Raw genomic sequence first — 26,895 nt, 5'->3', positions numbered from 1 at the left:
ACAAAGGTCCAGGACCAGATGGCTTCACTGGGGAATTCTACAAAATACACAAAGAAGAACTTGTACTGATACTTATCAAACTCTTCCTAAAGACTGAAGAGGACGGAACACTCCCAGACTCATTCTATGAAGCCGCCATCACCCTGATACCAAACCAGATAAGGCATTACCAAAAAAGACAATTACAGGCCAGTATTTTTGATGAATATAGACGCAAAAATTCTCGAGAAAATATTAGCAAACAGTATCCAACAACACATAAAGAAGATAATACACCACAATTAATTTGCGTTGATCCCAGGATCACAAGGATGATTCAATATATGCAAATCAATCAATGTGATACATCATATTAACAAAAGAAAAGACAAAAACCACATGATTTTCTCAATAGATGCAGAAAAAGCATTTGATAAAATTCAACACCCATTTATGATAAAAACTTACCAACAGCCGAGACATGGAAGCAGCCTAAATGTCCATCAGCAGATGACTGGATAAAGATGTGTGTGTATGTGTATACACACACACACAATGGAATACTTACTGCTCAGCCATAAAAAGAATAAAATGCCACCATTTATAGCTGCATGAATGGACCTAGAGATTATCATACTAAGTGAAGTAAGTCAGAAAAGGAAAAGACAAATATATATCACTTATATGTAGAATCTAAAATATGACACAAATTAACTTCTTTATAAAACAGAAACAGACCCACAGACAGAAAACAAACATGGTTACCAAAGGGAAAAGGGAGTGGTGAGAGATAAATTAAGAGTTTGAGATTAGCAGATACAAACTACTATATATAAAACAGATAAAGAACAAGGCCCTACTGTATAGCACAGGGAAGTATATTCAATATCCTGTAATAAATCACAATGGAAAAGAATATGAAAAAGAATATATGTATATATAATTGAATCACTTTATACCAGAAACTAACACAACATAAATCTAACTAACTGTACTTCAATAAAAAAAATTTTAAGTGATAATGTTAATAGCTACCCTAAGGTGAGTTATAAGGATGAAATAAAATAATGAATGTAAAGGACATGGAACAGCTCCTGGAACATAATGAACATTTAATAAGTGTTGATCCCCAATGTTGAAACTACATGTTGTAGTAGTAGTGTTAGTAACAGTTGTTGTCGTTACCTTACATTTCAGTTATACTTTTGGATCTGTCTTGATTCAAACAGGAGAGAAATAACTTGACTAGCCCTAAATTAAAGTTATAGTTAAAACTCGTCCCACAAAGAAAAATTCAGGACCGGATGCCTTAATTGTTAGAATCTACCGAACATTTAAGGAAGGAATAATAGCAATTCTACACAAACTCAGAAAAAAGAAGAGAAAGGAGTACTTCCGAACTCATTTTATGAGACTAGTATTACCCCAATACCAAAACCAGGGAACAATATTACAAAAAAAGAATCTATTAAAAAAAAATCTATAGACCAATACCATTCTTGAACATAGACTCAAAAGTCCTTAACAAAATATAAGTAAATCATGCTCAACAATTTATAAAAAGGATAGTACACATGACCAAGGAAGGTTTATCTCAGGGAAAAATAAGTCGGTTTATCATTCAAAAACCAGTATAGTTCTACATACTAAAAATAAGGAAAATTGTGTTAATTTATATAGAAAGGTATTTCACAGAATTCAACACCTGTTCATGGTAAAGGCTCACACAAACTAGGAATAGAATGGAACGTCTTCAGCCTGATAAAGGGTATCAGTGAAAAAAATCTACAGCTAATATCATACTTCATGGTGAAAGATACATCCCCTGAAATAACTAAAGTTAAAAACTGACCATCCCTATATTGGCAGTGATGGAGTGCCTGCAATGCACATTGCTAGTAAGAATTTAAAATGTTACTAGTACTTTAGAAAAGAGTTTGGTAATATATTAAACACATACTTATCATATGACCCAACAGTTCTACTTTTAGATATTTACTCAAGAGAAATGAAAACGTAGGTTCACACAGATACTAGTACACGAATGTTCCTAGCAGGGACATTTGTAATAGCTAAAAACTAGAAATAATCCAAATATCCATCAACAGGTAAGCAGATAAACAAATTGTGGGATATCCTTACAGTGGAATGCTACTCAGTGCATACAAAGTAACAAATTAGTGATAAAAGCAACACCATGGGTTAACCTCAAAAGCATCATGTTACTATAAAGAGGTAGGCACAAAAGATAGGTATTATGATTCCATTTATGTGAAACTATAGAAAGTAAAGATCATTATTTGCCATGTGTAAGGGATTTTGATGGGATTGCATTGGAAGCCTCATGGGTTCATTTTAGGGGGAGTGGAAATGTTACATATGCTGATTGTAGTGTTGATTTTGCACGTGTATATATTTTTCCAAAATTAATCAAATGATACATTTGAAATGTATTCATTTCACTCTATGTAAATGGTAACTCAATAAAGTTGAAAAAACTGACCTCTCGAATTTTTTAGAATTCTCTTCTGAAATATTCTTTGTATTCAGGGAAAAACAACCAAATATATAGCTTAACGTCTATTTTTTTCTTTTTGTCATGTAAATTAGAAAAATTCTGGCACTGAATCTTTCTGGATTCTGTATATATTGACTAACATAGCATGGTGTCTTAAGTAATTGAGAGCTGTGTAGTAAGGTGTATGAACTTGTGCACTAATACATTGCAGTGGAAGCTTAGATTATTCATTTGGGTATGGGGTAGGATTGCACTGGGTGCAGAACAGGTATTTCCAAAGATAAGGTATAATTATAATTACCTCTTTTTATAACTGAAACAAATCGGTATTTCTATTTTTATTGGAAAGTAATGCAGATGTCTTACTACTTGAGTATCCTCAACAAAGATTTAATTTTTATGATTTTATTTTCTTAGGTTACAAGAGAAGAAAGCTTATTAAGTCATAAAAATGCCAATGTTCAGGATGCTGTCACAAACAGGTACAGTTTTGGGAACTGAATTAAATTGATGTTCTTTTCCTCTTAACTTTCTTTTAAGGGGGTGCTTTTCTCTCTCTTTCCCAGTCTGTGACCACGTGGTTTCAGAATATCTGTGTGAAGGATAGCTTGAATTCACTCTTTTATTCACTACTTAGCTTCTTAGAACCTAATTTTAGGTTATTTGAAGATACTCCTAATTAGTCTTTCTACATTCTCATTCTTCTTCAACTGATTCAAACTATAGCGCAAAAACAGCCTTTAAAGATATTTTTCATCTTACACCTAATGAGGAATGTATATTATTTCTCTTAGGCAGGGTAGTTAATTGTAGTGTCATACTGCCTTTGCAGTGGTCTTGTTCTTATAAACTTTCTTACTGTGAGCTGTCGCATTATTCAAGCAGATTTCTTTGCTGTCCCTCTGAGTTCCTCCTGCCTATCTTTTCTTTAATGGGTATTATGCTATTTATTTGTCTTACTAGATTTTTATCCCCTGCTCAGTGCCAGTTGTTTCGTTCAGCTCTGTGTAGCCAATGTTCTTTGCTTATTTGGTGCTAAACATTGTTGAATGAATGAATGTGTTTCTTTTTCCGTTATTCAAAACTTATTCCGTGAAGTTTTCTAATTAATTCTGGTTCACTTCCAGGTTCTGTAATCAACATAGCATATAGCATATAACACGCTTTGTATAAAGGACTTTACAGTTACTAAACAAACATGCTAATTGGTGATCAGGGTAAAACTGGAATTACAAAGTAATCTTTTAATTAATTCTATAAATGAATTTGTCCACAACATTTTAAGTACCATTATTATTAGACCTTTTAGAGTAACCTTATCAAAAAATTTCTTTTTTGCCAAGAGAAGGATAATGATCATGTAACTACCCTGTTGTTTAACAGAAATTTCATTGAACTCTGGAAGCTAGAAGGATCTTAGAATATGTTTAATTTTCTAAATGGGTGTTGGTGTTTTGAATAATCTATTCTCTTCCCAGGATTTAAAATGAATCCTTTAAAATATGCTTAAATTCTTATATAAACTTGAATCTATTTCTGGATCTTTTCCTTTTCCCCATACCATACCACATTTCTAAAAATTTGCTTTACCCCTTTTTTGAAAGGAAATATTTCAGGCATAGTGAAAACTATGGAGATTATATAAATACATATCTGTGTACCAGATGTCAAGCTTTGTCACATCTTCATATTTTGCTGCAGTAGATTTTGATCATTTTTCTTTTATCTTTTTTATTGGGTTATAATTCTCATATATTTGCTCTTTAGAAGTATGCAGTTTAATGCTTTTTAGTACAATGACAAAATTGTGCAATCCTTACCATTATCAAATTCTCTAATATTGTCATCACCCCTAAAAGAAACACTATGTCAATTTGCAGTCTCTCCACATTCCTCTGTTTCCAGCACCTGGCAACCACTCATCTACTTCAGTTCGTGTAACTGAAATTGTACAAGATGTGTCTGGTTTCTCTCATTTAACATAATGTTTTTGAGGTTCATCCATATTGCAGCATGTATCAGTACTTCATGGCTGAATAATATTCTAATGTGTAGATATACCACATTTTGTTTGTCCATGTGTCTGATGGACATTTGTGTTGTTTCTACTTGTTGCTATTATGAATAAAGCTGTTATAAACACTCACATGCAAGAATTTCTGTAGACATGCTTTCAGTTCTCTTTAGTACATACCCAGGAGTAGTGTTGCTGAGTCATGTGGTAACTTTGTTTTTACCTTATTGAGGAACTACCAAATTGTCTTCCAAGACAGCTGCATTTCCCAGTCCCACCCGCAGTGTGTGATCGTTCCAGTTTCTCCATACCCTTGTCAATGTTTATTATTCTCCATTTTAAAAATGTATACCCATCGCAATGAATGTGAAGTGGTGTCTCATTGTGGTTTTGATTTTCATTTACCTAAAGAATAATGATGTTGAACATCTTTTCTTCTTTGGATAAAAGTATTCTGATCATTTATTTTTGTAGTGACAACTTTATTGAGATAAAATTTCAAATACCATACAGTGCAGTTCACCCACTTACAGTGTACAGTTCAGTGTTTTTTGTTTTGACATTTGAATTTTAAAAAATCATCCATGGTTTCTTCATTTTGACTGCTACAACATATGCATTCTTTTATTAACGGACAGATGTTTGTTCCAAATTAACATTGTGTAGGTTCTTTCTTATACACACATGTTGTAAATACTTTTCATCTGCTATTTCTTGTGTTTTGCAGCAGTGTAAACTACATAGGACTCATCTTTTCTTCCTTTCTTTCTCTTTTTTTTTTTGGTTTGGCCTCAGGATTCTTTTTTTAAAATTGAAGTATAATTGATTTACAATTTATATTTGTTTCAGTTGTACAATATAATGATTCAGTATTTTTACAGCTTATACTCCATTTAAATGTATTATAAATTACTGATTATATGTAAATCCTTGCAGCTTATCTATTTTATACATAGTAATTTGTACTTTTTAATCCCCTACCCCCATCTAGCTCCTCCCTTCTTCCCTCGCCCCACTGATAACCTCGTTTGTTCTCTACATCTGTGAATCTGTTTCTGTTTTGTTTTATTCATTTGTTTGTTTATTTTTTTAGATTCCATATATAAGTGATAACATAATGTATTTGTCTTTCTCTATCTGACTTATTTCACTAAACATAATACCCTCCAGGTTCATCCATGTTGTGGCAAATGGCAAATTTTAATTCTTTTTGTGGCTAATATTCCATTGCATATTTGTGCCACATCTTCTTTAGATTATAAAGAAGTCCACTTATCTGTTGTTGGATACTTAGGTTGCTTCCATATCTTGGTTATTGTAAATAATGCTGCTGTGAATTTGGATGGGGCATGAATCAAAGGTAGATGATGGTCTTTTGGCTTTTTCCCCTTTCCTCCCTGGTGTTGAAGCATCTATAAGACTATTCCTTTTCTTGTTATTCTTACCTGGGGTTAGACATCCTTGTCATTACTGCTGGGTCTGCAAGTAACAGATCTCTGGCATCCTCTCACCTGGCTTGTCCTATTTTCATGTCTGGAGCACTCTCGATGTTGCTTCTGCCTTCTGCAGCAGAGCCCTCCAGCTTGTGTCCTTAAAAGGTGGCTTCTCCTTATGGTTTCCTGACTTGTTTTTTCATATCTCAGGTGTTCTATATAATTTCTTTCCCACTGAGCTTTCCCATTTATGTATTTGATAACAGCTTTCAAAAATCAGTCTATTGATCTGTCTTTTTTTGTGTATGTCTATCTTACCTTTTTTGTGTGTCTGTCTTTTATATAATTTCTCTAGATTTGATGCTTTTTGGAGGAGACTGTAGCATTTAATCTGTCCATAATTCTGAGATCATCCTCTTCTACTGTGCATTTCATAGTTTTCAGGATTTCCTCAAAGCTTCTGAACTACTACTGACACCCTTTATTGGTTTTGAAGTTATATGAATTTTTTCTTTTGTTAAAAATAAATATATTCTGTCATTTCATTGAGATTTAGGAAGGAAGTAAAGTAGTCTACAATTTTGATCCATCTGTGAATGAGTCCGACCTGGATATGAAAACTGTTATATGGTGGGTGGGGAAGGGGTTCACATCGGTATATGCGGGCAGCACTGACTGCAGTCATGCTCCTCACAGATGTGATTTCTTCTTCCCCTACATGAATTTGTTATTCTTTCCTATAAGCCTTTTCTTTGAAAATGCTTCCTGTGCTTCCTGTGTAGGTCCTCCATGATGTGAATTTATCTTTTTTTTCTTAGTGCTGTATTAAAAGAGAGTACTGTGCCCCTCCCTGAAGAGTCTCTTACTCTGATGCATACAGCACCTGCAGAAAACGGTTCTATTCTAAAGGTAACAGTTACTTTTACTTTTCAAGATTTCTTCCAAAGATCCTACTGAGTTAAATCCTGAGTATAACCAAGGACATTTGGTGACTTCTGACTGACACCAGATCTTAAGGTATGGGAAAAGCATTGAGCCTCGGTTCTCTTGGGAGAATCCTATTGTGAGATCCCTCACAAGAGTATCTCAGGGTTTCTTCTCCAGTTGTTGTGTTACTTGTTGGTATTTTTGTTTTTTTGGATGATCTCTGTATTTTTGTTTTTTGGATGTTGGCTGTGCTTCCCTAGTGTCTCAAACAGTACATGGCATATAGCAGGCACTAAATAAATATTGATTGATTGAAATTACTTTTCTGAGATTGTATTGTAATACAACTAGCTTATCTCAACTCTTGCCTTTCCTGTATCCATTTGCCACACACATAAAAAGAAAACATTTGAATATGAAAACAAATATATGTATGTATATGCATGACTGGGACATTGTGCTGTGCACCAGAAACTGACACATTGTAACTGACTGCACTTCAATTTAAAAAAATAAAGAAAAAATTAGAAACCACCTGTATTCCCACTACCCAAACACAGTATGTAGTTAATATTTGGTGTATAATTTTTCAGACTTTTGGGTTTGGAAAAAAAAACCAACCTGAAATACCTTCAATCAGGAGATTCCTTTCTGCTAATTAAAATTCTAAAAAGATACATTGGCATCTTGACTGATCCTTGAAAATTCTTATGTGGAACCTGAGATGTTTTTGAAACAGAGAAGGACATTTAGTTCAAAGATTTTTGCGTATTGTACCAGACAACACGCTAGGCTTTGAAAATTCAAAAATGAATGAAACATGGCCTCTTCTTTCAAACTGCTTATAGTACAAGTGGAGAGAGAATTTTAACACACTGTGGTAGAGATATGCACAAGCTATTTTGGGGCACTGACCCAGGCCCCAGGTTAGGAGGGGCAGATGTGAGGAGAGAGAACAGGTTTTTCATGTGTATGATTCAAATTAAGTTGACATTGAACAAGAGATGCACCATGGCCTGAAGACAGATAGATAGACATATATAAATTAAGGGCCTTTTTTGTTATGTACTACACCTTAGATACTTATTTCTCTTATTTCCAGATGGGAATTTTATCTTTTATCCTTTTAAAACCCTTCCTATCCCCCCACCCCAGACACACACACACTGAAGTATAGAGCTCTGTTTCTATAAGGTGTTTCAAATTCTAATTAAGTAAAAACTATTAATTAACATTTATGGGGGGTAGTTTATATTATATTCTTGTAAACAGTGAAGCATCCATACATATGGATAAAGAAGCATTTGAAATTCAGGCATCTCCTTTACTCACTGTCTGCTGTGGTGAACCTTTTACCTCTTTTATCCAGTTTAAGAGCTGAGAGCCAGAACAGTCCTAACCCTACCCAAGTTTTGTCTCACCAAAAGGAATAGCTATAGGAAAATTCAGGTAACACTTTAGCTTTTTAAAGTTTTGCTTGCAGGTTAGATTCCCCTCTAAGCAAAAGTGGAATCACTAACAACCACGATTCCTGAATGTCCCTGTTTGTTGAATGGGTCACTTCATGCATGTGTACTTTGTCTTCATAGGACGCTACTGATGAATTGGATGCCTTGCTTTTGTCTCTAACTGAGAATCTAATTGAGCACACAGTCACACCTCAGGTAAGTACACTTTAAAACAGCAAGATGGAAAGTCATTTCTGTCTTGAAAAATGTTCCTGCTAGATTCCAATTTTTGCCTTTTCAACAATTTAGTAAAACTTTTCATTTAATAATAGTTTCTATTTCAGTAACCACTTAGCATTGCCTTTCTAAAGTACTACCAATTTGAATCTGTGTGTCACTGAATAGTAACCACGTGTTACCGTAAGCCTGTTTGTAAATTCAGCACCATATTTGATAACATGAGAGGAACATGTGGGGATAAACCAGCTTCTAAAGAGTTCAGACAGTAAGACATTCAATTTTTAAAAAACACTTACAGAAAGGTGGGAGCGTAAGAATGTTTGGCATTAAACATGTCAATCATTATTTCAGTTTGGGAGATGGTGTGTTAAGTAGTGTGACCATAATACAAATAAGAAACAGTTCCTTCCCTCCAGAGACATACAAACAAGGTGGGGCGAAAGGTATATAAATAATTTATTTAGTGTCTTATGAGCGATATGACAAGAATTGCTGTGGGAACTAGATGCCTTTCTGAACCCTTGGAAGTACAGATGGTACTTTGGTGCTAGATGTTTGCTTAGACCATTAGTTCTCAAACTTGGGTGTGTTTCTGAATTACGTGGAGAGTGTATTAAAACGCAGGTTGCTGGATTCCACTCTCAGAGTTTCTGATGTGGTATGTGTGGGGTGGTGCCTGAGAAGCTGCATTTCTAACATGTTCCAGGTGATGCAGATGTGGTCTGGGAACCACCCTTTGGAACCACCAGTTTGGGTCAATAAACAAACAGATTTTACCAAAGGATAAGAATTAATCACAAGTCTGGAAAAGTGAGAAAGCAAAAAATAAAGGGGATATTGGCAATATTGAGCCATAATAATCCTTTAAATAGACAAAAGAGGTAACTTCTAAGATTAATGCAAAATGACCTGAAGCCCAGAAGGAATGTTTGGGGCCTCACTCAGAACACTTACTGCACGTATTCAGTCTCGTAAGTGGGTAGGTGATAACAGTAATGAAAATCAGTTTGATTAAAAATATTTCTTACCATTAAAACATTTTTTATTCCCTACAAATTGAAAGTGTTTTTTTTGTTTTAAATTAAAATTGAGAATATTTATTTTAGACTCTGTATGTGAGCCATCTATTCTATGACACTTACCAATTTTTCAGTTGTTAGAACTGTAATACTCATCTAATAACTTTAGCTTTTTCATTGATTTTGATATGTCATAAGGCCAGTCCAGAATCATCATGCAAGTGTTCTGCTGTTTTTGCTTGTTAATTCTTTCACATGATTTTTAGAAAAACTTTGTCAAGTCTCACCCCTCTGAAAACCTATGAATTTTTACTTATAATTGCATTAAATTCATAAATTAACTTGAGGAAAGAACTGATATATTTATGATAATTTATCTTCTTAGCCAAGAATACAGTATGTTTTTTCTCATCCAAGACTTCCTCTTTTTCTAAAAGTGTAGTTACAGTCTCCCTAGTATGAGTTCTACATTTTGCTGTTTTTGTTATTTCCAGGTCCTTCATGTTTTTTTGCTATTGAGATTTTTTTCCCAATTATATTTTAAGCTGTGTTTAAGAAAGCCATTGTTTTCTGAAAGTAATTTAAACCTTTCATCAATTATAACAGTAAAGCTGTAAAAAAAAAAGTTACAGATATTTAAATATAGTATGCATTTTATTAGGAAAAGTGTTTTATTATCGTATTTTTGTGTTTATCTAGGTTACAATTACCATTCTCAAGCAGTGTCCAAATTATAATTATAAAATTCCATCTTCCCAGAGAGGAACAAAGGCAGAACCTGAAAGTTAGAGCAGGAATATCCATTACTAAGACTAGGGAGAAAGTTCTGGAAAGCACTAAGATTCTTGTCACTTTGGGAATTGGTGAAAATGTAAAATAAATTTGTGACAAGAAAGTATCTCTAAGACCAAATAAGGTAGTATCCATTTTTTTAAATGTTGGGTGCCCCAATTAAATTAATTATATATCTCTCAGTCAGAGTATCTTTTTAGGTCCATGCAACGGTTCTCTTTTATTTGTTTTATTTTATTTCAATTTATCCTCCAGTCCCCACTTCCATTTCCCTTTTCCTGTGAGGCACCCTTTTGCTTTATTTGGTATATATCCTTCCAGGCCACCTTTCATACATTTACTTAGATAAACATCCTTATCTCTCTCAAGGAACAGTGGGAGAATTTGGGATATTTACTCACAAGTAGGATTGCGGGGTTGCATGCTTATGTGAATACTTAATTACACTTGGTATTGCTCCTTGCTTCCAGAATGGCTCCCACAGTTTATAGTCCCATCAGCAGTGCACACATCTTTGCTGCTTCTCTCATGTTCTTCCTTAAGCTGTACTTCATGACTTTGTAATCTCTTCCATCTTTATGAGTTTGTCGCATTGTTTCAATTTGCATGAATTAAATATTCTATCTCCTCCATTATTTTAATGCTGATTTAAGTTTCTTCTTTGAGCCAGTTACCTATTCATATCTTTTGCCCATTTTTCTGTCGTGTTTCCTGATTTTTTTTTCTTGCTGATTTTAGGAGTTTCCTGTAAAGTCTAGATACTAATTCCACGTCAGCTTTAGATATTAAAAGTATTTTCTCCTCATCTGTGTATTAACACATCTGAAGAATTTTTATCACAGTATCATTTGTGGTAGGTGGCGGGGAGATAGAGACAACCGGTGTCTATCACTGGAGAGATGAGTGAGTGAAACAGATTTACATCCTTCATGAACAAAAACCTTTCATTCTGATGGCACACATTCTTTTTTTCCCATTATGGTTTGGGGTTTTAAAAAATCCTTCCTCATCTGCTTCACCCCCTGAGATCACAGAGGTAGTCTTTTCTGCTTTCTTCTATTAGCTATAATTTTATTTTACCTTTCACATTTAGATTTTAACCCATTTAAATAGTTTGAGGGTTTTTTGGGGGGTGGGAGGAGGTGTTGTAGTTTTGATATCACCCAACTTTGTATTTATCCATATAAGGAGCCAGTTCTCTTAATGTTATCTACTAAATAATCCTTCCTTTCCCAGTTGGTTTGTTATTAACCTTTCTATTCTCTTCCATTGGGCCTTTTCTTTTCTGTTCTAGTACTACTGTGTTTTTATTACTCTGGTTTTGTAATCTGTTTTAACATTAGTATATCCTTACTTATAAATTTTAGCATCAATATGTCAGATTCCCCCCGCCCCCAATTCTGCTGGCACTTTAATGGTGTTTGTATTAAATTTATTATTTTAGAGATAACTGGCATTTTTATGTCTTCTTTTTCATGAACATGATATATATCTATTTTCTTATCTTTATTAGACTCTCTAAATGTTCTCTGTAAGTCTTCTCTATTCTTTGTTAGGTTGAATCCTAAATACTTTATAGTTTTATTGATATTGTGAATGGTATTTAATTTTTTACTGTTGAATTCATAAGTTGATTTTGTGTCTAGCAAACTTGCTGAATTCTTTCAATAGTCAATCTCCTGATTCTCTTGAATATTCTATTAGTTTCTGGGGTGTATTTAATGTCTACAGTTACTGATTAATCCATTTCTCACCTATTGCTGGATCTTTTGATTTTTTTGTATATTTTGAAGATAGGCTGTGGGATGCATATATATTAATGGTAATTATACTTTCTTGAGTTCCTCTTAGCACTTTAAAGTGTCCTTCTTTGCTCCTTTTTTCCTCTTTTTATTTCCCCTTTGATAAAAACTTGATAACCTTGCTTGCTTTTAAGCTTGTATTGCCTTATATGAAATTTCCTGTCATTTTGTTTTCAGCCTTTTCTGTGTCTGTTGGTTTTAAGTGGACCTTTTATGAACAACATTTTGCTGGATCTTGTTTTTTAAATCTTTTTTGAGTCTCTATCCTCTGTTTGATTTTAAATCCGTTTATGTTTACTGTAATTATGGTTATTATAGATTTGTTTCTGCCATACTATTTTTTTGTTTACTTTTATTATGTTTCTTTTTTCTCACTCTTATTTCCTATGGTAAAAGTGCATTCTCTCAATATTGATGAGGAAGTCATGTTTTATATTTTCTTTTGGTGGTTACCTAACTTACTAAGACCTGGACTTAACATTAATTTTTCTTACCAGCATCTGTGGCCACTAGTGCAGGGACTAGTCTAAATTTCCATGAAATAGGGGGAGTTGGGAGTTCATTAGATTATAATTCTACACATAGAAGTAAGATCTAGGAAATAAAACATTAAAAAGAATATAACAAAGGCCCCATGAGTCAGGAGCAGTATGATGTTTTTATTGCTGTTTTCTACATGCATAATTAGAAAATGAACTGTATATCGACAGGGTTTTGTGTGTGTGCGCTTTTTTTTGCTGTCCATTTGAATTAGTCATAATCCATTGTTGAGAATGCTACTAAGAAGGCTATGATTATTTGTAATGAACTGAAATTTCAGAAAATGAATAAATGTTAAATTAGATGCTAGGAATGAGGGAAATTTCCTGTTAAATGACCTGAAAGTAGTAGTAGCATTCATGGAGTATTTAGTTTTTAAATTAAACAGATTCTCAAACTTTTGACAGTTCCTTAAATGGTGATACATGGCATCTGTGTTGTAGAAAAGGATCTTGGATTCAGAATCCATGTTAGCTCAGGGGACACCATTAGGAACTGCTTCCCGCCACGCCAGTGCATTCCATACTAGAGGAAAGCATTCTGGGTATAATTATGAAAAGAAGTCAGTCTTCCCTAAAAATAAATAATGTATAACATTTATTTTAGGTATCTTCAGCGTCAACAATCACACCCCGTTGGATTGTGCCAGTAAGTTAATGATATTTGCAATTTTTCTTTTGGTTACCCTTTCAGAGTGAGGCCTAAAGCAAGTACCAGGCTCTTAGTTTTCCTTAAAAACATGGAGTCATTATCAGTGCTCTTTTAATTGAACTTAATGGCTTCAAATTAGTGATTTATGTTTTCTCTCTGTATATGCTTAACGGTGCTGCCAAAAACAAAAATAAAAATCTGATGTGAAGGATGGTAAGAAACAAACAAAAACAAAACAAAACAACTCTGATCATGAAAATCATCTTCCTTATTCCTGTAAACACTAGAGAAGATGATTTGGAACTGAAGTGCTGATTATTGGGTAGATCTTGTCACCTTTGCTCAGATGTGTCGTGTTTCTTCCTCAGCAGAGCACTGTCCTTTCTAAAGGACTTGCAGGAAGTGGATTATCCTCGGTGGGGAAGGAGGGACATGGTGGTATCTCGCTGATCTCTCCCCCAGCACCGTTCTTGGTGGATGCTGTGACCAGGTGAGGAAACAATTGCAGTTCTTAGGCATCTGTTAGGAGGGAAAAAATAATAATAAAATTAATTATACTTAAAGCAATAATGTCAATTCTTTAATTAAACTTAATTGTAACTGAATAAATCTTTTCTTTGTTTATCATTTAGAATAGTATTTTTTCTTTTTTTCATGTCAGTAGCAATTTTCTACAAAATTATGAAGTAGACCTTATTTTTTTAATGAAGTCTTCATTAGAGAAAGATGTTAACAGGTTTATCTTTAAAAATTTATATTTGTTTTAAAATTGATTTATGTTTTTTCCTATCATGCTTTACTATCATATTGTCCGTCAGTACAAGTGAAGAGGCACACATAAGGGTGAGGTAGGGAATTCCAAAGGTGGGAGCGCTGAGAGAGCTTTTACTGAAACCTATTGCAAGCTCATTTTAACATACTGCTTGCCACAGACAGAAGCTGGGCTCAAAAGAGCTTTTGTTCAGCATGTAGTTCTTCAACTTTAAAAAAAAAATTTATTTTTAACTTTCTTTTTGGTGGGGAGGTAATTAGGTTTGTTTATTATTTACTTAATGGAGGTACTGGGGGTTGAACCCAGGACCTCTTGCATGCTAAGCACGCACTCTACTGCTAAGCTATGCCCTCCCTTGTAGTTCTTCAACTTATAATTGTTAGGACCAAAACTGTCCCTGTTTTGCAAAAGATTTATGGGTGCTCATTTCTCACCTCAGACTTTTTCCTACTATTTCTCATATCCACCTGGTGCTGAACATGTAGGTCAGTTGAAGTGTAGATGCTTTACTAATTAGAGGGGAAAAAATCCTAATTATAAAGGAAAAATTATTGGAAATGATTAATTTGAGAGAAATTCATAGTTGCATTTTAACATTGTTCTCTCATCTCCATAGTCCTTAAAGTAATATAATTATTCACTTATCAAACACTTCCTGAATGTCTGTTATGTACCAGGCACTGATTATATCTGGCACTGAAGATAGCAGTGAACAAGACAGGCATGGGACCTGCCTCGGGAAGCTTACATGTAGTTAGTTGTCAGATAGCACTTTCTACAAACTTAATAAGCTGTTTTCTTAAACGTTTCTATGACTATTAATTCCCATTGTAAAAACAGAGATTATGTACAGAGGACTAAGTAATAATTCTTTGTAATTGAGTGTACACAATAAAATGTGAGTTCTTGAGGGTTCCAAATTAGAAGTTACAGATGACATCAGAGCTTGTGTCCATTCCCTGCCAAAGCAAAGTAGTCATTAAGGAATTAGATAAAAAATGACAAGTAGTACACCTGAAACTAATACGGTGTTGTATGTCAGTGTTGCAATGAAGAAAACATGGCAAGTAAATTAGTGAAATAGAATCCAGAAATAAACCCAGACAAACACAGTTATCTGAATTATGAAAAATGGTGGTGTGGTGCTGAAGAGGAAGAATGGTCTTTCAGTGAATCAGCTGGAAAAGTTAAATATCCTTGTGGGAAAAATTAGTCTTTTTTATTGAAATATAGTTGATTTACAGTGTTATATTAGTTTCTGGTGTACAACAAAGTGATTCAGTTTATATATATATATACACACACACACACACACACAAACACACATACACATACATACATACACACACACTCTTTTTCATGTTCTTTTTCATTATAGATTATTACAAGATATTGAATATAGTTCCCTTGGCTATACAGTAGGGCCTTTTTGTTTATCTATTTTATATATAGTAGTTTGTACCTTCTAATTCCAAACTTCTAATTTATCCCTCGACCCCTCTTCCCCTTTGGTAATCATAAGCTTGTTTTCTATGTCTGCGAGTCTGTTTTGTCAGTTAGTTCATTTGTATCATTTTTTAGATTTCACATGTAAGTGATAGCATATGATAATCTGTCTTTCTCTGTCTGACTTACTTAACTCAATATGATCATCTCCAGGTCCATCCATGTTGCTGCAAAGCATTATTTCATTCTTTTATTTTTTATAGCTGAGTAGTGTTCCATTGTATGTATATGTAAATACCATATCTTCTTTATCCAGTCATCTGTTGATGGACATTTAGGTTGCTTCCATGTCTTGGCTATAGTAAATAGTGTGGCTTGAACTTAGGACGTGTGTATCTTTTCAAGTTGGAGTTTTCTCTGGATATATGCCCGGGAGTAGGATTGCTGGATCATATGGTAACTCTATTTTTAGTTTTTTAAGGAATCTCTATACTATCTTCCATAGTGGCTGCACCAAATTATATTCCCACCAACAGTGTAGGAGGGTTCCCTTTTCTCCACAGTTTTTCCAGAAGGAAAAAATTAATCTTGACCCAACCTCATACTACATGCAAAAATCCATTCTAGATTGAATACAGATATAAATATGAGATGTCCAGTAATGAAGCTTTTAGAAGAAAATATAAGCAAACATCCTTGTGGCCTTGAAACAGGAAAAGATTTTTTAAACAGATCACAAAAAGCTTTAATCCTATAGGAAAAAACTGATAATTTGGATTTTGTCAAGAACTTGTATTCATGTAATTTCAGGCACTCAAAAAGGGAAGCTACAGAGTGGGAGAAATCCATTGCACTCCCTCTGTCCCTCTGATTCTGTCTCTGTCTCTCTCTCTCACAAAGTACTTACATCCAGAACATCTAAAGAGCTCTTACAAATCAATAAGAAGAAAACAGCTCAATAGAAAAATTGGCAAAAGAGATGAACAGGCAGTTCACAAGAGGCTATCCACATGGCCAATAAACATACAAGATGGTGTGCATCTTGACAAGTTATTGAGAAATACAAATTCAAACTACTATATGATACCACTGCATACTACTAGAATGGCTAAAGTGAAAAAGACACATAGTACCAAGTATTGGTGAAGACACAGGGCAGCTGAGACTGTATATTGAAACTGCCATGTTGGACATAGGTTTGGTGGTATCTACTAAACGGAAAATTCTCACTCAGCAATTTTGTTTTTATGTACATACCCAGTAGAAATACAAATATACATCCATCAAAAGATGTGTACAAGAATGTTCATAGCAGCTGTATTTATAAAAGTTCAAATTGAAAACTTAAAAGCCCATTAGCCGTCAACTAGACAAATGCTAGACCAGAGCGATGAAACTTAATCAACTCTAACTGCAATATAGCAGTGCAGATGAATTGCATAAACATAATTATTTATTGCTGTGCAACAAATTACCACAAGTGTAGCAGCTTAAAACAACACACGTTTATATAATCTCATTTCCTTGTGGACCCACGAGTCTAGTTACAGTTTAGCTGTGTCCTCTGCTTCAGAGTCTCTCACAGGCGACAATCAGGGTGTTGGCCAGAGCGAGGTTCTCATCTGAAGGATCAGCTGAGGAAGATCTCCAGTCGTGGCTGTTGACAGAATTTAGTTCCTGAAGGGCTGTGAGACTACAGGCCTCAGTTATTAGCTGGCCCTTGGCTAGAGGCTACACTCTCAGTTCTTGCCGTGTGGACTTTTCCACTGTAATTGCTTATTTCAGCAAAGCAAACAAACCAAGAAGGCAGTAGAAAGCCTATTAGCAAACCAGAAGCTGCAGTCTTATATATAATATAATCATGGATGTGACAGCCTGTTACTGTTGCTACATTCTGTTGGTTAAAGCAAATCATAGGTCCTGCCCGTACTCACCGGGAGGAGATTACATAAGAGTGTGAATGTCAGGGGGGTGGGGGTCATTGGGGGTCATCTTAGAGTCTCCTCACTATAATAATGGTAAGCAAAATAAAGCCCAAAAAGAAGCATAACTCTTAGAGGTCAAAATGATGGTTACCCTTGGAGTGGTTAGTGAATGGAAGGGAGCCCAGAAGGAACTTTCAGGGTGCTAGTAATTTTCTGTTTCTTGATCTGCGTGCTGGTTACAAAAGTGTATTCGGAAGGGGAGGCTATATCTCAAATGGTAGTGCACATGCTTAGCATGCATGAGGTCCTGGGTTCAATCCCCAGTATCTCCATCAAAAAAAAAAAGAAGCTAATAATAAATAAATAAATAGATCTAATGACCCCCCCCCAAAAAAACTATTTGGTGTGCAAAGGGTCATCAACATATAAACTCCTGATGTGTGCAGTTCAATAGATGTGTGTTAAAATCAACTTTAAAAATGGTAATAGTGATGGGGTTGCATCTACAGATTCAGATGTACTTGGGGTGTTGCTGTGTAAAATTTTATTTCAAAAGTATAAAGCCCCAGGGACAAAGCACAGGAGAGGAGACAACAGCAATTGAGAGAACTGAACAAGTTTTGGAAGAAGCTCAGTGATAAACAGGTGGTAACCAAGTTAGCAGAGAGGAGAAAACAAATCTAAGTCTGAAAAGGGACGGGGTGGAAACTGAGAAAATGAAAAGCAAGCCAGTTCACGCTGCAGTTCACACCCCAGAAAGGCTCAGGAGTGGGTGGTACCCAGTATTTGAGAAGATCGGGATACAAGGTGAGGCTGAGAACATGCAGGCTGGTTGAAAGTTTTTACACCCATTTAGACACACTCCCTCCCCACCCCACTGATGCTGGTGTGATTCTGGAGGTTTCCCTCTGGAGGAGCTGAGCAAGAGAGGCTCTGGATTTGGGAATTTCTGTTCAGAGTAAGGACTGAACTGAAAACAGGGAGGTTAACTCAACATTCACACACTGAGGAGTGAGCCCTCCAACCTTCATTCTTTTTTTCAGCTTCAGAATCCTGTTGGCCAAGTGTAAATGTCTCAGGGGAGAAATTAAGAGGATGATTCTCTGGAGAAAGTGATCAAAGAGAAATGGCCCAGAGAGACTTACGTTTGTGGGTCCCTGGATTCAGCTGCCAGAAAGTCAGCCTGTTAACTCTGTCTGGAAGCCTGTTAGTTAATGACTTTTTCCCATGTATACACAGACGGCTTCCAAACAGCATTCCAGTGCTTCATTCTTAAATGTGAACAGACTGCTTCTCTCTTAAATATGAAGAGAGCCAAAGATTATCAGATGTTTGAGGGAAGACCAAAGGAGGTAAACTTGAAAAAGAAACAAAGAGGAAATACAGGAATGTGAGTATCAAAAACTTTGTAAAAATGGTAGTGTAAGAAGGAAGATACTGCATCCATGCAACAATAACAGGAAATTAAAAGAGAAAAGGAATAGAAAACAAGAAAGTTTTCTTAAATATTATTAACCATGTTAAAAATAAAATTTAAAGAATGCGTGGAAGATAAGACTGAGGAAATCTCCCAAAGAGTAGAACAAAAGATAAAAATTGGGAGAGAAAAGAAAACTGGAGGATTGGTCTAGGAAGTCCAGTATATGAATCACTGGAGATCCAGAAAAAAAGAAGAGAGTGAATAAAAATGAAAAGAACATGAAAGAAGGAAATCAAGATTTCCCAGAAGTACTTGAATTTTCAGATTAAATGAGCCTACCGAGTACCCAGTACAGAATGAAAATAAACAACGCCAAGGAGCATCATGAAATTACAGAATAGCAAAGTTAAAGGATGTAAGTCTTCAGAGGACGAGGCAGGTGAGGGGGCGGGGAGTACATGTAAAGGACTGGTAGTCAGAATGACAGCAGTTGTGCTGAAAGCCAGAAGATAATGGAGCAATGCCTTCAGAATTCTGGAGGAAAATCATTTTTCACCTAGTGTTTTACAGGCAAACTACCAATGAAGTGTGAGATTAGAATAAACGCATTTTTAAACATAGAGTTTTTCTAAAATACATGCTTCTAAGGCAGCCTTCCTCAAGAAGCTACTTACTAGAGGATGTGTTCCATCAAAACAAGGTGATTATCCAAGAAAGAAAACATGGGACCCAGGAAGCAGCGGAACAGGAATTTACCAGGAGGAAAGTGAAGGGAGGTTCCAAGCAGGTCTGGAAAGGATCCTGTACAGATTTGAAGAGGAGAATCCAGAGTTCCCAGAAGGATATTGCCAAGAAGAAAAAAAAAACACATGGCCCACCCCCAATTTTTAAAAATTATATGACATGTCTGAGCATTCACACTGAGAACAGATCCATGGTTCTATTTGCAAGGTTAAGGGGAAGTGAGGAACTATAGAAAACTGAGCAAGCAGTTACAGCCCCAAAAAAGGCAGCTTTTTAGCTCAGGGAAAACAAATTGTACAGGAAAAGAAATACAATACACTTATATTCAGTTGTGAAAATACGTACTTATAGCAGACACTGAATATTAACATGATTTAAATTGTTCAGAAAACTGTTGTAAAGCTAGGAAGGAATGGTTGTAGGCCTGGTGAGTGGAGTGTAAAAATGTCAGGGCTTCATAATTAATAGCAGGAAGTCATTGTGGAACCATAGGGCTTTGGCGAGTAGCCCTACGTACCATGTGATTACCTGGAGGGCTTGTTAAACACAGCTTACTGGGCCTCCTCTCAGAGTTTTTGAGTCAGTCCGTCTGGGGTGGGGCCTAAGAATTTGCATTTATATCAAGTTTCAGGGACTGTACTCTGAGAACCAAAGATCCAGAACAGTGAAGGAAAATACCAGGAAAAACAGCTGGCATTGTCTGTGTGGGAGAAGTGGAGAAGGGTGATACAAGTGACTGCTGCTTCCTTCACATATCTTGATAGTGCCTGACACGTTAAACTCTGTCCTTTGTATTTTGATACTGTTGTGAATTTCTATGAAACCAAGGTAGGTGTTGTTACATCTTTGCACCTCTGTTCGTGCTCTTCACCTCCAGCAGACTGTTGGGCCCCCAGGCAGAGCCCGTATACTTTTTATTCTCCATGTAGCTCTGACAAAGCAGGTCAACTGGTGCAGGAACTCAGACACAACCACCCAGGTCTATGGAAAGAAGCCCAGGACAGCCCACTTCCCCTGGTATTTTCTGAACATGTTGCTGTCTTGATATTCCTAGTAATAAACGTAACTCATTACGAAATTAACTGTCTAGTGTATTTTATTCAAAGAAGTAGGGGAAATTGATATCTTTAGATTTCATTTCAAGAAGGAATAACGTCAGTTATCTAGAACATGACCCTCTGTGGAATAGCTCACTGCTAAATTAAGTGTTACTACATACTCATTTGGGTCGGTGATTTTCTTTACTCGGCATGCTCCATGTGGCACTCGTGGAGAAACGCCTGTTGCTCCCAGCGCAAACGGTTTTCTTTTCATTTCAAAAGAGTGAATAACTCATTCTTTCTTCCTTTTAGCTCTGCTCCAACTTTGGCTGAAGAAACCACCTTGAAGCAGAAGTGTCTGCTGACGACCGAGCTCTGAGGGGTGGCCGGCCCCTCGCCGGTGACTGGAACGCCCGTCACCCCCAGCAGTCCGTCCTGAGTCCCATTTCTGCTGCAGCGTGTTGGGTTCCGGAGCTTTTTCTTTACTTGTGGGTAAAAAAGCTCACCTAGATTTGGCTTCAACTCCGTGAAAAAAAACAGCTACATTTCCGTCCAGCTGGAAGGGTTTAACTACACTACACATTTGCCCAAGTGAGGGTATATGATCTTTTATTTTCTATAAAGTTATAAATTCCTGAGACAAGGGAATTATTTCCCCTGTGGTTTCCTTCAAGCTCTTGGCTCCACCCAGTGGTTATATTGTTCACAGCACCTCCATAAGTGGGCTGTCTGGTAGCCAGCGGCCTTTTGAATGTTACTTCTCTCTCTGATATCAGGGTGTGTCCTTGATCTGAATGCCTGTTAAGAGAAATTGTACCTTCCTCTGCATTACCTGGAAATCAGGAATTTAGGGAATTAATGAGGACACTATGTAGGTCGGTTAACTACTATTACTAAAGAGAAGTTTTTAGCATAGGGAGGGTTTTTAGATGTCTCCCCTATTTCTGACTTTTTGCTGGACTAGCTAATAATCCAAGTTTACATTAAGGTAAGATAAACCTTGGAAAGAGCTACAGAGAAACCAGTTGCCTGTCTATAATTTTTCCAGCCCCACCTTCCCACAGGAAGCACACTTGCATGTACCACAGACACATTCTGTAGCTTTTCAGTGGAAGGGGCGGGGGTGGTGAGAGAGACCCTGGGGCATTTCCCGTCCGGCAGCCACACTCCTCCCAAGCCCTGCAGACCCAGGGAGTGGAGGAGCCGCGCAGTCCTTTCTAGGTGCCTGTTTGGGTGTGGACTCCATTTCCTCTTAGTATAAGCTGAACAAACTTAGAGTGAGTAAACTGAAGGGGGAAAAAAGTACCAGAATAGAAATAGGGAATCGAGATTAGGGGGGATTCTGTTTCTTGAACACCTACCACATCTGAAACTAAACACGACATGTTAGAACTCCCATCTCAGTTTACATTAGGAACTCAGTTAAAAAGAATTTTCTACAATTTCCTCTTCACTTTTGGTATATATAAAATATTCTGAATGTTAAAATAGTGCATACTAATTATAGAAAATAAAGAATAAAAATAGTTACTTGCAATTTCAACACCCAGAAAAACCCTATTTTAGCTTTAAAACTTTAAAATGCGTAGCGTATACCTCAGTTGTGTGGGGAATGAGGGCGATCTGGGAACCGTGCTGAAGTTATCAACCCCTGTTACAAGAGCTGATGTTAAACTGTACCGCCTGGAGTTTGTGTTTTGGTTTTCTGGCCTGCGGTGTGTGTATAATTGTTAATTTATGCTGTTCACCATAAAAGAATATCCAGTTTTAAGATCTTTAAAACTCCATGGTTTGGACTATACTACTGGGTTCCCCATAGCATAATCCTGTGCTCAGGCAAACGCTCTAGTGTCTGACTAGAAAGCACAGGAGTTGTAATCTTGTGCTGTTTCCCAGGGAGCTGTAGAGGTTGGAAAGCACTTTTGCACAAAACAGCTTTGCTGAAGGAAAGAAAGTTGGCACTTCTTGTTGGCTGCTTCCTCTTAGCCGCTGTGCCGAGCTTGTGAGTTTCATTGGCAGAGCTCTTGCCGACTCTTAATTGTAAAACAAATTTTCTCACAGCTGTAAGTGACACCTAGAACCAGGAACTTGACCCAGGACATGTTGGACTGGACATCACATTTTCAGTATAGTGCTAACCCAAGAAGTAAAAGGTTAAAAGTTGTGCTCTGGTCACAGAGCACTTTCTCGATTTTGGAATTAAGTTGCTGAAAATATTCTGTAACTTCTGTGTCTTCAGATACCTGTATCCTTGCCTGTCAGAATATTGATAGAGGCTTTCTTAAAATTCATTTGAATCTCAAGCTAACAGGACATTTTTTCTCTTGTCCTGACAAGAAGTGGCAAATATGGAAATTAATACTTTAATGATTTGGCCATGACAGAATAGATAGCTGTTAAGTATAAATTTCCTTTTGTATCTGCTACAGGTGCCATCCCCAGAGCTCATCTGAGTGTGGAGCGAGGGCAGGGCAGGGCTGAGGACATCTGAGGCCGTGTCAGAGAGGGAAGGGGAAACGTCTGTCTCTGAGGAGGGAGCAGCAGGTGTGAGTCAGTGAGGCGTGCTGGCCACGAGTGAGACTGGAGATGATCCCTTTAAGGAGGCAGGCCGGTCACACTGAGGTAGGAGTAGGGTGGCAGGAGGGACAGCTGTGGTGTCACTAGAGGCTGGTGGCCCTCAGGGCACAGTACCTGATTACAGAGATTGTAAAGTCCACCTGTACCTCTGAGCCATCTGGTGAACTTCAGTACAGCGCTGCGCCTCGGAGGAGATGCAATAGCCCGACCAGCTGTCAGAATGGCAGCTAGTTGGGCAGGAAGGTTTTCTGTATCTGCAGAATGTTCCCGGGCAGTAGTACGAGAAAGCCAAGGAGAAACATCGGCAGCGTTTAATTAAGTCAGGAGTAATGAGAACATGTTTGAAAAGAGCAGGAACAATGGTTTATTTGAGCGCTCCAGCTAGAAAGCTGTCAGCATTACTCCCTCAGAAGGCCGCCTGGAAGGGATTTACAGCTGAGATAACAGACCCCGTTTGGCAGAAATAACCGAAGGCTGCTTTAGCCACAGGCTCAGCTCTGTGGTTCCTTTCTTTCCGGATTTTCCAGGGCCAGAGTTTGCTCTGGTGACTCATGAGGAACAAGGATGCTAGGACTCGGGACTGAGCAGATTTTAGGCGGGTGCTGAGAAAGTGGGGGGCTTCTTTTGCCCTCTGACTGTTGCTTCATTGCTCTGTGAGGATCTGTGGCTTTCCCATGGTTTATGTTTTAAGAAAAAAAACGTATTAAAAATATTACTTATAGTCTCCTGACTTTTTGTCTTTACCTTTTTCTACTGTGTCACAGTCCCAGGTGTCGTGTGGACAGTTAAGGATGGAAGCCCTGGGGGTGTTCCCTGTATCCTGACTGCTTGTTCTCTTGTGCTTCTCAGCTCTGGCTGACACTGTGCCTCTAGACAAGCCCCAGAATGAAAGCTCAGGTGTCACTTCAGAAACTTCCTTAGAGCAGAATTATTTGGCAGTCACTTTCACATTTTTCTACCAGTAAGGGTCTTGAGAAGCCAAGTTCTCATCTTACTTAGAGCAGGGGCCAGCAGACGCTTTCTGTGAAGAGCAGAGAAGGTTGGTCCTCTCTGGTCACTGCGGCTGCCAGGGCACGGACACGGCGTGGGCAGAGGTGAGCTCAAGGGCTCAGCTGTGCGCCAGTGCAGTCTTTTGGGCGATTTCAAGGTGGCTCCCTGGTCAGGTGGGTATTCAGATCGATTCTGCTGATTGTCACTTGGAGGCACCTGGCAGGTTTAGACATCGGCGTCCTCACTCACAAACGGACGAGATGCGGTCGTGAGTCTCCCACCTGACAGGCTCTGAGGTCTCACCATTTTCTGACTAAGCTGCCCTCAGCCTTTTGGTTGCTTAGAAACCTGGAATCTTTTAATGTATGACATACGAGTCTGTATTATTTGTTCTTTCTTCCTCTTAAATTTTAAACACTATGGTTCTTGAATGATCAGAAGAAAGTTGGAAGCTCTTCCTACCTGTTAGCCTCCAGGATGAGGATAGCTGTTTGGATTATGGAAACTTGCCCTGAGCCAGACTCTGCTGGGTAACACGTTGGTGGCGCTGTGATTATTTCCAGTTCAAAGAGGGAGGATCCACAAGTCACTTTATCACACTGATGGAGGCAGTAATTCAGTCCCTTTCCAGGATTTCTGTTTATCAGAGAGGTGTTTTGGCACAGATCCCTTGCCCTTTTTATCTTCCTATCTGGAAATGATAGACAGTTATAAGGACCTCACTAACGAATTTGTGTTTACTTTTTATACGTGTAAAGCTTTGCAGTAGCTTTTGAAGTGTAATTTATTTTTATATCAAGTGCACTATTCGTTCAATGTGTTCCACGGTTTTATATGACTTATATTAGAAGCACTCTGCACTGAACTGTGAGTTGTTTGTACACTGAAATGACAACTGTAGATGTGACCACAAATAAAGCTTTTGTGAAACACTCATGTTTTTACGAGCTGTCCCGGTTTCTTGGAAGTGTAATACCTACATGCTGGCCTTTTTCACTCCTCAACAGAATTGTTAGGTAAGAGTTGCTGTCGTACAACGTGAAGGGGCAAATAGAAGCAGTGAACAGAAGTTACACCAGTCCACAGTGTTCATGTTAGTATATATGGTGTAAATTTGGGCGTGGAGACATTTTGAAGTTGGGAAACCTCATTGGTCATACTCTGCATATCCTGGAAGGCACAGCGGTGATTCCCAGGAGCAGCGTGGTACAGCAGAAACACGGCTCTACTGCTTAACGCCCATGAGATCCTGAATAATTATAGTTGATCCTCGAACAACGTGGAGGGTGGGGTGCCTGCTCTTTGGGCAGTGAAAAATCCACGTATCACTTAGAGTCAGCCCTCCGTGTCCACGGGCTCAGCCAACCTCAGACCATGCAGTACTGTAGTACATTTTTTAAAAATTCATGTATAAATGGACCCATGCAGTTCAAACCCGTATCATTCAAGAGGCAACTGTATTTAACCAACTTGTGCCTCGGTTTCTTTGGATGACACATTCAGTGTGCAGCCAGCATCAGGTGGAGGGTAGGCAGACGTCCTCCACCTCCTCCAGGTTTGCATCACGTCGCCCAGTGAGGGGCCGCGCTGCCGTGTCAGTCATGCGGGGCAGTCGCACAGCGCTGTGGGATGTTGGCAGGGCTTCTGAGGAAAGTCATCTTTCCCTCTCCCCCCTTCCCCTCTCTGCCTGGAAGACAGGCAGCTGTGGGCCTAGGAGAAGCCTGAGCTATTCTCTGGCGCTTCAGGAGTGCGGGGAGAGGCTGAGCCCAGGCTCAGGCGCCTGTGCCGGACGCTGTCCTAAAAGGGATTTTTGGCGGTAAGCAGGCAAAGTTGCTCCAACTTCACGACTCATTGGAAGGACACGGAGAGCTCTGAACCGACAGGAAGGTGGGCGGGCGGGCAGAAGTGAAGGGGAGGAAGCTGGGCTCCATCTCCGGCAGGAGCAGCACGGCCTCTGCCTATTGTTCACCCCACGGGCTCCCTGCCCGCAGGGAAGGGAGGGGGTACCCGACGACCAGAGCATCCGCAGAAGGATCCCCGCACGCCCCCAGGAGGGGCTTCTGTGGTCGGCACTGGGAAGAGGCAGGAGGGGCCGACAAGGTGGCTGTGGAGTTCAGAGGCCCAACGAGGAACACATTGGTTTAGCGGCGCTGTGGTGGCTTAGGGTGATCTGTCCCAGCAGACACTCAACCACCTGTGCTTAGATTCCAAACCTCTCCCCCGCGGGAGAGCCCTGGGGGGCGCAAAGCAGGCCTTCTCTCCACAGTGGGGTCGCACCAGCACACATCGGTTGCACGACGCAAAGATAAGGGCTAGCTCCAGCTCTCAAGCCAGGAAATTAGGATGTTGGAGTAGAAATAGATTTTCAAGATGACTGGGTCCCAGCTCCTCAGTGCACAGATGAGGAAACAGGTCCAGCGAGGGGAAGGATTTGCCCTCTGACCACGGGCCAGGGGCAGGGATTCAGGTCTGGGCTTCCAGGACACCATCCCCCTGCCGGCCTCAGTGGGCTTCCCCCACAAAGGCTAGTCTCACGTTTCCTGCTGAATCCCTGAGGCCCTTACTCCCTGGATCCATAATTTCCACAGAAGTTTGTATCAAGCAAAGCCTTCTCAGAA

General features: G+C 38.2%; 1 protein-coding gene and 1 long non-coding RNA gene across 3 annotated transcripts in view; one reads left to right on the top strand and one right to left on the bottom strand.

Annotated features, from left to right (window-relative positions):
* The window catches only part of EPB41L5 (erythrocyte membrane protein band 4.1 like 5), a 101,871-nt gene extending 76,658 nt beyond the window's left edge, over nucleotides 1-25,213 (top strand). Inside the window, exons 20-25 of one of the 2 annotated variants that reach the window (XM_072960826.1) lie at nucleotides 2,915-2,979; nucleotides 6,763-6,853; nucleotides 8,461-8,535; nucleotides 13,319-13,360; nucleotides 13,735-13,853; nucleotides 21,023-25,213. In XM_072960826.1, coding sequence (XP_072816927.1) covers nucleotides 2,915-2,979; nucleotides 6,763-6,853; nucleotides 8,461-8,535; nucleotides 13,319-13,360; nucleotides 13,735-13,853; nucleotides 21,023-21,089 — 459 coding nt within the window. In that variant the 3' untranslated portion in view covers nucleotides 21,090-25,213. Of the gene's footprint in view, nucleotides 1-2,914; nucleotides 2,980-6,762; nucleotides 6,854-8,460; nucleotides 8,536-13,318; nucleotides 13,361-13,731; nucleotides 13,854-21,022 lie in introns of both variants that reach the window. The other variant, XM_015240507.3, reaches the window with a different exon arrangement.
* Nucleotides 12,812-21,027, bottom strand: LOC140696328 (uncharacterized). The gene is made up of 2 exons (XR_012072494.1): nucleotides 20,890-21,027; nucleotides 12,812-13,882 (listed from the first exon to the last, which is right to left on the bottom strand). It is a non-coding gene; the product is annotated as an uncharacterized lncRNA (long non-coding RNA).
* Nucleotides 25,214-26,895: the final 1,682 nt, after the last annotated feature.

The sequence above is a fragment of the Vicugna pacos genome, chromosome 5, assembly GCF_048564905.1.
Source record: "Vicugna pacos chromosome 5, VicPac4, whole genome shotgun sequence".
Lineage (NCBI taxonomy): Eukaryota > Metazoa > Chordata > Mammalia > Artiodactyla > Camelidae > Vicugna > Vicugna pacos.
This window is presented reverse-complemented; position numbering and strand designations above follow the sequence as displayed.